General features: G+C 37.7%; 1 protein-coding gene across 1 annotated transcript in view; it reads left to right on the plus strand.

The window, feature by feature from the left end:
- The window catches only part of esyt2b (extended synaptotagmin-like protein 2b), a 42,270-nt gene that overhangs the window by 14,477 nt on the left and 13,376 nt on the right, over positions 1-14,417 (plus strand). Inside the window, exons 7-15 of the mRNA XM_060875296.1 lie at positions 821-876; positions 6,567-6,687; positions 6,877-7,053; positions 7,512-7,594; positions 7,676-7,724; positions 10,141-10,230; positions 10,441-10,521; positions 10,945-11,046; positions 13,041-13,115. Coding sequence (XP_060731279.1) covers positions 821-876; positions 6,567-6,687; positions 6,877-7,053; positions 7,512-7,594; positions 7,676-7,724; positions 10,141-10,230; positions 10,441-10,521; positions 10,945-11,046; positions 13,041-13,115 — 834 coding nt within the window. The remainder of the gene's footprint in view (positions 1-820; positions 877-6,566; positions 6,688-6,876; positions 7,054-7,511; positions 7,595-7,675; positions 7,725-10,140; positions 10,231-10,440; positions 10,522-10,944; positions 11,047-13,040; positions 13,116-14,417) is intronic.

Here is a 14,417-nt window from a genome sequence, read left to right on the forward strand (position 1 = left end):
GCTGAGCATGCTGATTAAGCAGGTGAAAATTTCAATTCAACCTACAATCTTGTGCCCCTCACAGAAGATTGAACAGTAACGTTAGGAAGTGTATGGTGCATTTGTGTGACAGTGTGTGTGTGTCAGAGTGAGAGAAAGAGAGAGAGAGAAAGAGAGTGACAGAGACAGATAGACAATGTGTGGGCAAGGATGTGGGAGAGCGCGAGAGAGAGAGAGAGACCGAGAGAGTGACAGATAGTGAGGGTGAGGATGTAAAAGAGAACGTGCACGAGAGAGAGAAATGTTCTGGACGATAAGACTCCATATAAGACCGCTGTCTTGCTTTATTGGTTTATCTGGTTGTTATTTGATTGGGAGAAAAACAAAAAAAAATTTGCAAATGAGATGCAAATGAATAATAGATAGAAAACCAATGAACAGATCGTATAAGAAGATGGACTGTGTGAGAGAAAGACATAAACATATAAAGTGAGATAGATGTGGAAATCTGTGTATGTGTGTGCGTGCGTGTGTGTGTGTGTGTGTGTGTGTGTGTGTGTGTGTAATGTTGCAGTCTGGTTTCCGCAGCAGCAGCACAACCTTGTAGGCTGTTATACTATATTGATCCCCACGTGTGTTTGTGTGTGTGTGTGTGTGTGTGTGTGTGTTATTGCACTTGAATCAGCATTTAAACTGCATCTATAACACCTCATTATATGTAAATCACACATTTTGTCTCTTCATCACACACACACACACACACACACAGACTCTGCAGCTCTAACTTTCTGCATGTTAAGCTTTTCTCCTTCACCTCTTAATAAAGCGTGTCCTGTTTCAGCTCCTGGATGTGGGCTGGGCCGGACTCACCAACATCCTGGACATTCCTGGACTTAAGTAAGTCTCACTCCAGCACAGCTATGTAGCTGCATGTAACAGCTGTTTTTGCTAACTAGCTAACTGTAATACTGCAGCTAGAGACTTCATAAATTTGAGACTCGCAAGCTACTTTTAATTAACTAGCTGTGTTTTTAATTAACTAGCTGTGTTTTTAACCTCTATCTGTGTACAGTATAATTAGCTATACTGGTAACTCCATTATTATTATTATTATTATTATTATTATTATTATTATTATTATTATTATTATTATTATTATTATTATTATTATTATTAACTTTCTAGTTAATTCTAGTTAACTAATCAGAAGGCTAGCAAGACTAGTCACATGTGCCTTACTTAATAGCATTTGTGAGGTCTTTAGCTAGCTAGATAATTCATTTGGAACTTGCTAGATACGTAGCTTTAATAAACTTCTAACTATAATTAATTAGCTATTGGCAAGATAGCTAGCTCTGCAGGTTATTTGTAAATTACTAGATAACATTAGTTAGGAAGATAGCTAGCTATTTTAATCAATTGTAACATGGATCATTTGGCTAGCTAGCTAAATTATAAATTTAAGACTTGCTAGATTACTTAAACTAGCTAGCCGCATTAGTATTTTAACTTCTAGCTATGATTAATTAGCCATACAGCTAGTTTTAATCTAATGAAACTAATCAGATTATTTACAGTCTGTATGAGACAAATTAGCAAGTGTAGCTAATATCTGACTTAAAACTACAACTTGAACCACAATTTAGAGCATTTCAAGCTATAGAACTTAACATAGCCTGTAAGCTTCTTAGCCAGATGTCTGGTTTGCACTTAGCAAGACTAAAATATACACATCACATCACAACTGCTAGATTTAACTGCTAGGTTAAAGATAGCATTATGTTTGATACCAAAAATAAATATAGCTAGCAAGCAGACGCATGGTAAAAATGACTGACGTTGTTGTAAAGACTCTGACTAGCCAAATGCTAACATTTGGGTCTTTGTTCCCTCTGGATTCACCTCAGGAATTAGCAGTTCGGCTCTTTATGAAGCGAGAGCTGTTGACTGAATGATGAAACCTGTGAGCGTGGGTTTCCAGCTGATTAGCATCACATTAATATGTTATTTTCCAACGCTAATTGCTCGTATGACTCAGCGTAAAATGAAGGTTCTTACAGTTTCAGGATTTAAATAGTTATTTCTGTCAAGATAGAGCTCTGATTACTTTTTAGTGCCTTTTTTCCCCACATTCCTCCGGGGAGTTACTGCATGGACAGTTGGAACAGACATCATTTAGAGCAAGCCGCAGAGTCACAAAAAGGTGAAGAAAGTACATTTTCTGGGTTTATTATGTTCTTTAACCAAAGAGCTCAATTCAGCACTAGATGAAATGAGGATATGGAAATTTTCACACTTATTCTAGAAGATTTCATGACAAATTTGAAAGGAATGAAGCAGTTTTTTTTTCTGATCGTTGTTATAGAAATGTCACCATTTAAACATCAGCTGACATTAAGCTCCGCTTACAGACATTTAGATTACATACTGACAATACATACAAGCTTGTCAAGAATTAGCCAAACAATGAACAGCTCAATTTATACCGATAATTACAGTTATCTCTTTAGTGAAGAGGGACCCAATTTTTACACACTTTTTATCAGTTTTATGTAGCGGAACATCCATGAAACGAGTTAGTTCCTGTTCTCGGTTATGTTAAAGCAGCAATTAAGTCTAACACATTTGCTGTTACTATTGAAACCGCACTATAGCAATGTAAAAGTCAGCAGCTCCTTCTGACCTTACGACCAATCAAAATCCAGAATTTGGCAGCGGCATAAAATACACTATAACATGCAGTGTAAATGTAATGTAGCTAATGTTTGTGCATGTGCATATAAATATATTAGAAAAATAACAATAATATACATGAATGTTTAATTCTAAATAAAATAAATTGATTAAATATTTGAATTAATTAATTAATTAAAAAAATAAAAATGAATTTATTATAACCATTCATTTTCAAAATGTAATTATAATAATATTTATTAACCCAAGGATCATCCAGTAAAAAATAAATAAATAAATACATCAATTAATTAATTAATTAATTAATTAATAATAATAAGAAGAAGAAGAAGAAGAAGAAGAAGAAGAATAAAGCTAGCCAGCGAGACTCAGACAGCTCAGTTTAAGTGTGTAGTTGTTGTTATGTACTCAGTCAAGTGTGTTAACTGTGAGCAGCTGCTGTGTGATGTTGTAAAAGTAATGGCTCCCTGAGGGAGATGTTGAACATGGTGTAATGGCAGCAGCATGCTAACAGATTGATTTAGATTCAGTTTAACTTTTGGAATGGAGATAGACGGTTTTACTAGGATGAACCAGTGTGGAGAGAGAGATGATAAAGTCGTTCAGTCATCAACATGGACACAGGAGTTCATATATTGTAAATGCCTGAGGCTGATTTCTTTCTACCGCAGACTGTAGATTCATGCAGCCAATCAGTGACACTCATGAGAACAGTCAATATAGGTTTAATCAATATACCGAGCTTTACACACTTTTAAATAATTATATATTGGTATATTTGTCTTTATGTGTGTACGTGTACGCGTGTGTGTGTGTGTGTGAGAGAGAGATGTTTGCTCCACATTGTTCTTCTTATACCATCCGTAAGACCATATGACACAACACATTGCTCTACTAATTGTTGAGACAATAAAATATTTTAAAGTCTCCCTAAGCACAAACACACTGCTGACCCGCTTTAAGACTTGGGCCTGAGAGTGCTGACAAAACACACACACACACGCACACACACAGATATGCTATGTGAGTCATTGACTGACATATATATTACAGCACCTCCAGTCCCTGTAATGTATAAAAACTATAAATTCTCTGGTGCAGACATTATAGACAATTATTGCAGTTTTTAATTATCCAGAAGCACAAATGCTCAACACTTTTACTGCTTCCATTTCCACTCAGGTTTCAGAGGAGGTTTATGCATGCAGACACAGGCTGTTCTTTTCCCACTGATGGAGATATTTGTAAATGAAAGAAGTGAAATTGAACAAAGAAAACATACAAGGTCCTCTGTGTGTGTGTGTGTGTGTGTGTGTGTGTGTGTGTGTGTGTGTGTGTAATAAAATCTTGATAAGGATTCTCGAAAGAACTTTAAACACCTCCATCGAGTATAAAACAGAGTAAACCTGGAAGTAAGTCAGTCACGGTTCAGCGGAAATGCGACAATCGAGTGACAGGAACTGACCTCAGATCAGCTGAAGGAGATCATGTGATTATCTGTAACATCCAATCAGAGGAATTTATCTGTCATTAAATTCAGTTGTAGAGATCAGAACATGAGAAAGGTAATTATAAATGAAAAAGTTGTGAAAACATAGCTACAGTGTAGTACTATTGCTAATAATAATAATATTAATAATAATAACAGAGCTACTGTTATTCTTATTAATATTATTATTATTAGCAATAGTACTAGTACTAGCATTAGTTCTCCTAGTGTTACATCTCTGTAAATATTGCAAGTTTCATTTCATCAATGTCGAGTGAGGATTATTAACAATGACCATGAACAAGCTTGTTTAGCTATCTAAGACATATGCCAACATTTACTCTCCTTCACTGTGCAAACAAACAGCCACATTTAGCGAATGAGGTTTAATCTGTAATGATAACACACTTAATAAGATGTAGTTGTTTTGTTAGCTGGGACTTTTATTTTCTTACTTCCTGGACAAACAAAAGTCACTTATGTGTGTGCCTTATATTTCCGACAGCATTTTTAAGAGGAACTGCATTTCCTGTGGATGTGGAACAAAGTCGTTAGATGTAACTCAAAATATGTCTCGAAAATATCTCTAGTTATTTTCTGCTACGTTTTGTGTGTATATGAGTTACCTCTAAAACTCACTCATTTTCTACCGCTTTATCCGAACTACCTTGGGTCACGGGGAACCTCTTAAACTCCATTATTTAAATTTTCAGTTTACCTTTTTCTTCTTTTCCTTTAAGCAGCAGACAGGACTTTGATTTTTTTTTTTTGTTCTCAGGATACAGTGTGTAAAATTCCAACACAGTAACAGATTCCTGTCACTAAAGGTGTGCCTCAGGACTCTGTTAGGCCCGATTAAATTTTTTGTTAACGCTGCTCTCAGACCTCATATGCTGACAACATGTCACTGACATCATTTCCGCAGGTTTTTAGCAGAATTAAACCATCATTACACTACTCTAATGGTGTTTTCATACATTTTTTTATTTTGTGTCATGAATCTCTCTGCATGGAGGTTTTAGTAGGTTTAGTCAAGAGTTTTGTTTGAAACCTGTGGTCAGGGGCTCACTTTGTGTTCATCTCACACTGTAGCTTGTGGGAAGCAATTCAGTTCCTCTCCCAAACAGTCCATTTATTTTTAATTCAATGTGGATTTTGCTGCTTGGTGGCCAGTGTATACATTCGACTGTTCTTAGAGCTAGAAATCCCAAATGAACAAACGCAAAATACAACGTGTAAAATTCTCATTGGTCGAGAATGAGAACTGAAATTGTAATTGTAGTAAAAAATTCTTCCCTTCACCTTCTCTGCCTAATCCATACACATTACAGATTGAATACTAAACCTAGGGTATAAATACAGGACACATTCATGAGAGACTCTGTAAAGTGACGTAGTCAGAGATCAGGAGCAGCTGGTGTTTAGACGTCACAGAGATGTGAGCGGAGAAGACGAGTGACGGACAGTCCAGTGTGTGAGCTGATGCTTTTAGACAACTGTGGAGGACACACACACGCACACACACACACACATATATGTATATATATATAGCCATGCCAGCTCATGTGTGGAATCAAGTTTCTTTAGAGACTACAGTGTGTGTGTGTGTGTGTGTGTGTGTGTGTGTAACACCTTTATACTTCATTATTGAGAGATTTATATGAGTGTTTACACCTTTTTACACTCCAGCTCTCTCTCTCTTATTCCATTCTCCTGGTCATATATTAAGCTTGTCACACGCTTTCTCACGGCACACAGCCATTTCAGCCATTTGGAAATGTGTGTGTGTGTGTGTGTGTGTGAGAGAGAGAGAGAGCTTGATATGACTCACTACCCAAATTTTTACCTCATTATATTAGTATATTTGAATTATTCTGGCTTTGTGTCCCGTCCTTCATTCATAACACCATTCAACATTAACACATTAATCAACAAATCATAATTTGTGAAAAAAAGGACACACAACTCAGTGACACCTTTAGTCTAAATGTAGTCTGTTAGCCAGTACATTACATGCTCAACTGTATACAAAGAACGGTTGAAATAAACTTCTGTTATTTTCAGGAAGAATTGTTAGTGTTACCGTAAGAGAAACTGGAAGTATTAAGTAAATATGGAAACATGGGAAACAAAATTAAAATTAAATGAGCCCAAAAGGATCAAAATGTGATGATAAGTCATAAAGGTCAAGTGAGGGTCCATAAGGGTCAAATTCAAGTGAGTAAACAAAAGCACCTTAATCTGATGAGCAGCCATAAGGGACAAAAGCAAGTTAGGGGTCATAAGGGTCAAAATCATGCAAGCAGCCAAAAGGGTCAAAGTCTAGTAAGCAGCTAAAATTAGTGAAGTGGCCAAAAGGGTCAAAATGAGGCCATAAGGTGCCTTTGTGTTTTTATGTTGGCAGTGGATTCTCAGACAGCCTGATCCAGGATGTTATCTCAAGCTACCTGGTGCTGCCAAACAGGATCACGGTGCCACTAGTGGGCGACGTAGAGCTGGAGCAGCTGCGGTTTCCAATGCCTAAGGTCAACACTCACACACACACACACACACACACACACACACACACACACACACACACACACACACACACACACACAAACACACAGTTCATTAATCTTGAAAATGTTTCTATGTCTCCAGGGTGTATTAATGCTCTGTTACCTTTTTCTGTGTGTGTGTGTGTGTGTGTGTGTGTGTATGTGTATTTACAGGGAGTATTAAGGATCCACTTCCTTGAAGCCCAAGATCTTGAGGGGAAAGACAAGTTGTTCGGTGGTTTGATCAAAGGCAAATCAGACCCATACGGAGTTGTCCAGGTTGCTAATCAGATTTTTCAGAGCAAAACCATTAAAGAGTGTTTAAACCCCAAGTGGAATGAAGTGTTTGAGGTGAGTGTGTGTACTTAAGAATGGGACAGTGACTTTCAGGAATATTATCAGGAATATATTATCAGGAATTATCAGGAATATAATTCTACATTTTATGTAAACAATTGAGTCAAAAGAATTATGCTAAAAAACAGAAACAAATAAAATATTTTTGAATTCAACGTTAAAGGTATTATTTATTTATTTATTTGTTTGTTTGTTTCTATATATTTACAATGGCTGACATAATTATTTAACAGCACATTATTGTTCGTTTTTGATGCAAATTCAGTTTGTTTACTTTTGTTTTTGCATTGTGATTTTTTTGGGGAAAAAAAATAATTGTGTTAAATAATTGAAAATAAAGCAAAAGTATTTTTGAAAATATTTATTTATTTGTTTGTTTGTTGTAGCATACAGTATGTCTTGTGGTGGTGTGTGTTTAATGTTGAGTGATCATGTGGTGTTTGTAACTCCAGGCGACGGTGTATGAATATTCTGGACAGCATCTAGAGATTGAGCTGTTTGATGAAGACCCAGACAAAGATGACTTCCTGGGCAGGTACTGCGTCCTTGCTAGGTTTTTTTTTAACAGTTTGATGTTTGGTGTTTTTGCATTAATACGTTTTTTTTCTTTTTCTAGTCTAATGATTGATCTGACGAAGCTTCACAAGGAGCAAAAAGTTGAAGAGGTAATTAAAGTCTGTTTTACTTTCTGTCTCACTTCCTGCATCTATTCCATTTATAAACTTTATCTGGTTTAAAGTAATTTAAACCATTCTGTCGGCTCAGACGTTCACCATTCTGTCGGCTCAGACGTTCACCATTCTGTCGGCTCAGACGTTCACCATTCTGTCGGCTCAGACGTTCACCATTCTGTCGGCTCAGACGTTCACCATTCTGTCGGCTCAGACTTTCACCATTCTGTCGGCTCAGACTTTCACCGTTCTGTCGGCTCAGACTTTCACCGTTCTGTCGGCTCAGACTTTCACCGTTCTGTCGGCTCAGACTTTCACCATTCTGTCGGCTCAGACTTTCACCGTTCTGTCGGCTCAGACGTTCACCGTTCTGTCGGCTCAGACGTTCACCATTCTGTCGGCTCAGACATTCACCATTCTGTCGGCTCAGACTTTCACCATTCTGTCGGCTCAGACTTTCACCATTCTGTCGGCTCAGACTTTCACCATTCTGTCGGCTCAGACTTTCACCATTCTGTCGGCTCAGACTTTCACCATTCTGTCGGCTCAGACTTTCACCATTCTGTCGGCTCAGACTTTCACCATTCTGTCGGCTCAGACGTTCACCATTCTGTCGGCTCAGACGTTCACCATTCTGTCGGCTCAGACTTTCACCATTCTGTCGGCTCAGACTTTCACCATTCTGTCGGCTCAGACGTACACCGTTCTGTCAGATCTGAAATGTTCACTTTTCTGTTTCATCTGAAATTCATCATTCTGTCGGCTCAGATATTCTCTATTCTGTCGGCTTAGATGTTCACCAATCTGTTGGGTTAAACCTCCACATTTCTGCTGGCTCATTCATTCATCATTCTGTCAGGTCTATGTTGGGCACCACAATTGGCAAAGTGGGCAGAATTACATGGTGCCATTGTTGGTTTGTTAGGAAGTGTGCTCCTTTAACAGCATTGACCAGAGTCAGTTTGCTACCCAAGTGCACTTCAGTGGTGTAACTACAAATGAAATACAAATGGTCAATATATACAGTGGTGTGAAAAAATGTTTGCCCCTTCCTGATTTTTTATTTTTTTTTTTGCACGCTTGTCACACTTCAATATTTCAGATCATCAAACACATTTAAATATTAGTCAAATATAACACAAGTAAACACAACATGCAGTTTTTAAATGAAGGTTTTTATTATTAAGGGAAAACAAAATCCAACAATCCCCCCATCCCAAAACATAACTTAACTGTGCTTTATCACACCTGAGATGAATTTCTCTTGAATTTTCTCTTGAAAACAAGATCCTCTAAAGCTACACATCATGCCGAGATCCAGGGTTACAAAGCCATTTCTAAAGCTTTGGGACTCCACCGAACTACAGTGAAAGCCATTATCCAGAAATGGTGAAAACATGAAACTGTGGTGAAAAATTACCCGAAGAGCGCAGAGACGACTCATCCAAGATGTCACAAAAGACCCCACAACAACATCCAAAGTCTCACCTGCCTCAGGTAAAGTCAGTGTTCATGACTCCACCATAAGAAAGAGACTGGGCGAAAATGACCTGCATGGCAGAGTTACAAGATGAAAAACTGCTGCTGAGCAAAAAGAACATAAAGGCTCGTCTCAAATTTGACAGGAAACATCTTGATGTTTTCCATCACTTTTGGGAAAATACTTTGTTTACTGACGAGAGAAAAGTTGGACTTTTTTGGAAGGTGTGTGTCCCATTACATCTGGTGTAAATGTAACACTGCATTTCAGAAAAAGAACATCATACCAACAGTAAAATATGGTGGTGGTAGTGTGATGGTCTGGGGCTGTTTTGCTGCTTCAGGACCTGGAAGACTTGCTGTGATAAATGAAACCATGAATTTTGCTGTCTACCATAAAATCCTGAAGGACAATCTGTGGCTATCTGTTTGTGACCTCAAGCTGAAAGCGAACAGTCAAAGTCCTGACCTGAATCCTATTGAGATGCTGTGGCATGACCTTGAAAAGGTGGTTCATGCTCAAACCCTCCAATGTGGCTGAATTACAACAATTCTGCAAAGATGAGTGGACCAAAATTTCTCCACAGCGCTGTAACAGACTCACAAACGCTTGATTGCAGTTCTTGCTGCTAAGGGCAGCCCATTCAGGTATTAGGTTTAGGGGCAAGCCCTTTTTTACACAGGGCCATGTAGGTTTGGATTTTATTCTCCCTTAATAATAAAAACATTTAAAAAAAACCTTCATTTAAAAACTGCATGTTGTGTTTCCTTGTGTTAACTTTGACTAATATTTAAATTTGTTTAATGATCTGAAACCTTAAATGTGTGACAAACATGTGAAAAAATAAAAAAATCAAGAAAGGGGCCAACACTTTTTCACACAACCGTGTATATATACCACTGTTATTAAAACATACGTGTGTGTTTGCAGTGGTTTGACCTAGAGGAAGCCTCCAGCGGAAAACTGCATCTGAAACTTGAGTGGCTTTCACTGAGGTCTGAGCCTGATAAGCTAAAGCAGGTACACACACACACACATACACACACGCACATGCATGCACACAAACTTTCTTTCCTTTCTATTTTTGTATTTTTTTCTATTTATGATCTATTCATGATCTTTCTTTCTTTCTTTCTTTTTTCTTTCTTTTACTGTCTCAATGTTTCTCTCTCTCTCTCTCTCTCTCTCTCTCTCTCTCTCTCTCTCTCTCTCTCTCTCTCGCTCTCTCAGGTGTTGTGGAGTATCAGGACCAATGACAGTTTGTCTTCTGCGCTGTTGATGGTTTACCTCGACTCTGCCAGGAACCTTCCAGTATGCATGCACACACACACACACACACACACACACACACACACACACACACACACACACACACACAGCCATTAGGCTGTTGTTGAAAACATTTCAGCAAATGAATAGTAAATTTAGCTCATTTTTATTTTATTTAACAGGAATATAACAGAGCAGCATACAGTATGCTGTTAGAGAACAATAACAAAATGGCTTTATATAAAGATATTAGATATAAATTTATACATTTAATTATTACATTGAATTGCTTTTGTCCCCTGGTGGCTGGATCCCAAGCTCTCATTGCTGAGGCCTGGGTTTGATTGCCAGTCCCAAACCTAACAAAAAAGGGAGGGTTGCATCAGGAAGGGCATTTGGCATAAAAAGCCTGTGACCAATCAGAATGCAGGACTCAGCAGTTCTGTATCACTGTTTCCTGTGAAGAGAGTGTTCGAGGGCAGCATCAGCTGTGGTAACGAGCGAGGCAGGAGAGGGTCTGGTCTGGTGTTTTCCGACGACTCGTCTTCACTCTGTAAATCATTCCTTGTGAGTCTCCATTGAGCCACCTATCTAACAGCTTGATGGAACTGAAGTAACAAACTTAAAGATTAACAGAGGCAGGGGAGCTGTTTAATAGAAATGCATGGAGAAAATACTGACATTTGCATGACTGGAAATTAAGAATTAATACATTCATAGGTAATTGATAGCTAGGCTACTGCTAATTTCTGATCTCTGTTATGTTTGGCTTTGAAGACAGCTAAAGATACTTGATTTCAAAATGACACCATCAGTAAAAAAGTACATTTTTTTTTTACAACAACAACAACAACAATTGCTATCAACCTATCTTCTTGTATAAACTCAAACATATCTAGCTTATTGTAGCTAATATACATTAGCCTTTAACCTGCGCTCAACAAAACATCATTCCACAACACTGGGTTTTTACTCTGAACACCAAGTGCCTGAGGAGAAAAAAGAAGCCGCTAAAAGAATTTCTCTTTTAATTAAAATGTAGACACTAAAAACATTATGTCCTCACACTGATCTCTTTCTCCAAGATGAGTGTTCGTTCTGCATCATTTGTTTAACAGTGGATTCTTAATGGAAATATAATAACGTACATAATAATGAACATCTCAGTTCTATAAGTTACATTTATTATCTAGCAGTATATTAGCAGCAGCTAATTTCCAGAACCTAGCTTCCTCCTCCAATGTTTATTAGACTACATTCAGCTCCAGTGATAATGAGTCTCTGTTTTGAATTTTACACCTTGAGATGAAAAATAAGAGGACTATGAGTAGTACAGACTCTGTGTCCATCATGTTACACCTCTGACACAAACCGCTACCTTACAACATACCAAACATCCTCAACACTTTAACCTTGAGATAGATTTTACACAGGCTTTTAAAAAAAAAAAAAACATAACTCGTTTTTCTGTCAAAGAGCGAGCAGCTTGAGTTCCACCCTGATGCTTCCAAACATCCGTACAGAGGCCTGCTGAAGGTAGCGTACTTCTTCAAACATACCATACTGTCAGCATCCTCATCACCGACTCGTCCTTCATCAGCGTTACTGCAGGAAACGATGCACCACTTTTCTTCACAGCATGCTGTAATGTCTTTCGTTCTCATTCCCAGTCAGGTTTTAATTCAGATTTGTTCATTTCAAATGTGTTTGTTAGTCAGTGTTGTTTTACAATGCTCTCTATAAACTAGTTTCATTTCAGTTTCAACAAGTAAGATGGCTAAAATATACATTAGCAAGCATTAGCAAGAAACACAGGATTATATCTAAAACTGTAAACATGTAAGAGCACAAATAATAAATGTGAACATGATCTTAATGATACATTTAGACAGAGAGTTATTTACAGCAACAGTGTTGCTTTTGGAAAACATCCCTGTGTAGCATTCAGCATGTCTTTCTAGCATGACCGGACCTGCCTGCTTAACTCCACTGGGCTTCACCGAGTGTGTGTGTGTGGGTGTGTGTGTTGTAGTGTTTGGAACAGCATGTTTGTCTGTGATTTCACATATATACAATCAGCTCGACAATAATTATTGCCATTGGTAAAGATGGGTATTAAGGGGTTATGAAGATTATGTCACAATTATTGGCACCCCTAAATACTTTTTTTTTCCTTGACCAGTGGTCCGGTATCAAACATCCTGTTGGAACCCCTTTAAACAAGGGTGCCAATATTTATATTTATTTATAATTATTTTGATGTTATTTCTCAGTAGATGACATGAAAAAAAAGGCACACAATTTGTCTACAAATTTATCCTGAAATCCATATTGCAAAATCAGTATAAATTGGTTTGTATTTGCATATTGCAACCTGATTGGTTCTTTTATTTTATGATGCAACAAAAACACTTTCACAATATTTGACTTTCCCCACCAGAATACTGTCATAGCTGTATAACATTTTCCTCACTTTACACAGTCACTGCAGCATTATATAGTGGAATCAGATTGTTCTATTTTATAAAGTAAGTGTTATTAACGAATTTCTAATGTTGCAGTCTGGGAGGAAGGTGAACAGTGACCCGAGCCCTTACGTCCAGTTAACGGTCGGACAGAAGACGTACGAGAGCAAGGTCAGGATGAGAAAGTGTATAACACTAACTATTTTTTCAACTATCTGTTAAATGGAAACTCATGAAATGGTGAAAGAAGTTTACTCCATTTCCTGAAGTACCCAATATTTGCACAAATTTGTGACTAAATTGAACCCAGTGCATTTGGATGCAGTGTGTTATATTCACCTATGTTATGTTATGTCTTCCTCACCTACTTATTTTTTATTAACCAATCAAACGCTTTCAGTCTACAAACTATAGAAGGCCTGCTCAAATATTTTGTTCATTTAGTGCAAGGTCTTGGCAGCATTTCCATTGTTTTAAGGCTTGATGTATTCATTTCAGCTCTAAAGTAGCTTCAAATATGGGTCAGTTGTATAGATTAGTGCTGCAAGTACATCATTCCTTTGGGGTGTTAAAGGGATGGTTACATAATATACAGTGGTTGTCTACTACAGTGATTGATTGTTTACTGCAGAGGAGTCGAAGGTTAAAGATCTTGCTCAAGGACCCAACCATGACAACATGGCGATGCTCATGACCTTCTGATCTGGTGCTTATAGCCTTTAGCCACTATGCCACCAGTTTTCTAAAATAATCTTACCAGCTATGTTTGTCAGAACATATATGTCAGTTTATTGTCTACGAAACCAGATTCCAACCTTTTGGATGCTGACACACATTTTTGCCAAACCATGTGTTGTAGGGACATTAGGGTTAAGATAAGGTTTCCACAGGGAGCACAAGCTTTACTGATACTAATATTCTATACCAGCGGTCATCATCTTGCAAACCACAATCTGGTTGCAGAGGAGTTTCAGTTGATCAAATTGTTCAGCTAATTCAGCTAAATTCTGGCAACTAAACTTGAACTATCGCAGATTCGACCAAGGCCATCACACACATTTATCCCAGTTATTTGGCTGCAAAGTCAGCTTTTTGACATGGCAGAGTTGCACAGCCTTTCTGTTTTTATTAGATTTACACTGTCCCATCTATTTAGTGAAGTGGTACCGTAGCTTTTTCCGAAAAATGCTTAAAAATGACTGTTTATTGACTGCTTCAATTTTGACTTCTTGGTCTATTGTACTAGTGCTAACATGAAGGCAAATGTTGTTTACATTTAGTCATGTCAGTCCCCTGTGGGAAGTCTTATTCTAACAAACAATCTCTGATACTACTCTGAGGCTTGTTGACCGGAAACCACTGCTTTAGAATTACATGACCACAGTTGCAAGATTATTCAAACTGGTGGTGAGAAAACATTGAGCTGAGCCAGATGTAAGTACTGGCCTTTTATTTTTAAACAAAACATGAACA

Source organism: Tachysurus vachellii, chromosome 7 (assembly GCF_030014155.1).
Source record: "Tachysurus vachellii isolate PV-2020 chromosome 7, HZAU_Pvac_v1, whole genome shotgun sequence".
Lineage (NCBI taxonomy): Eukaryota > Metazoa > Chordata > Actinopteri > Siluriformes > Bagridae > Tachysurus > Tachysurus vachellii.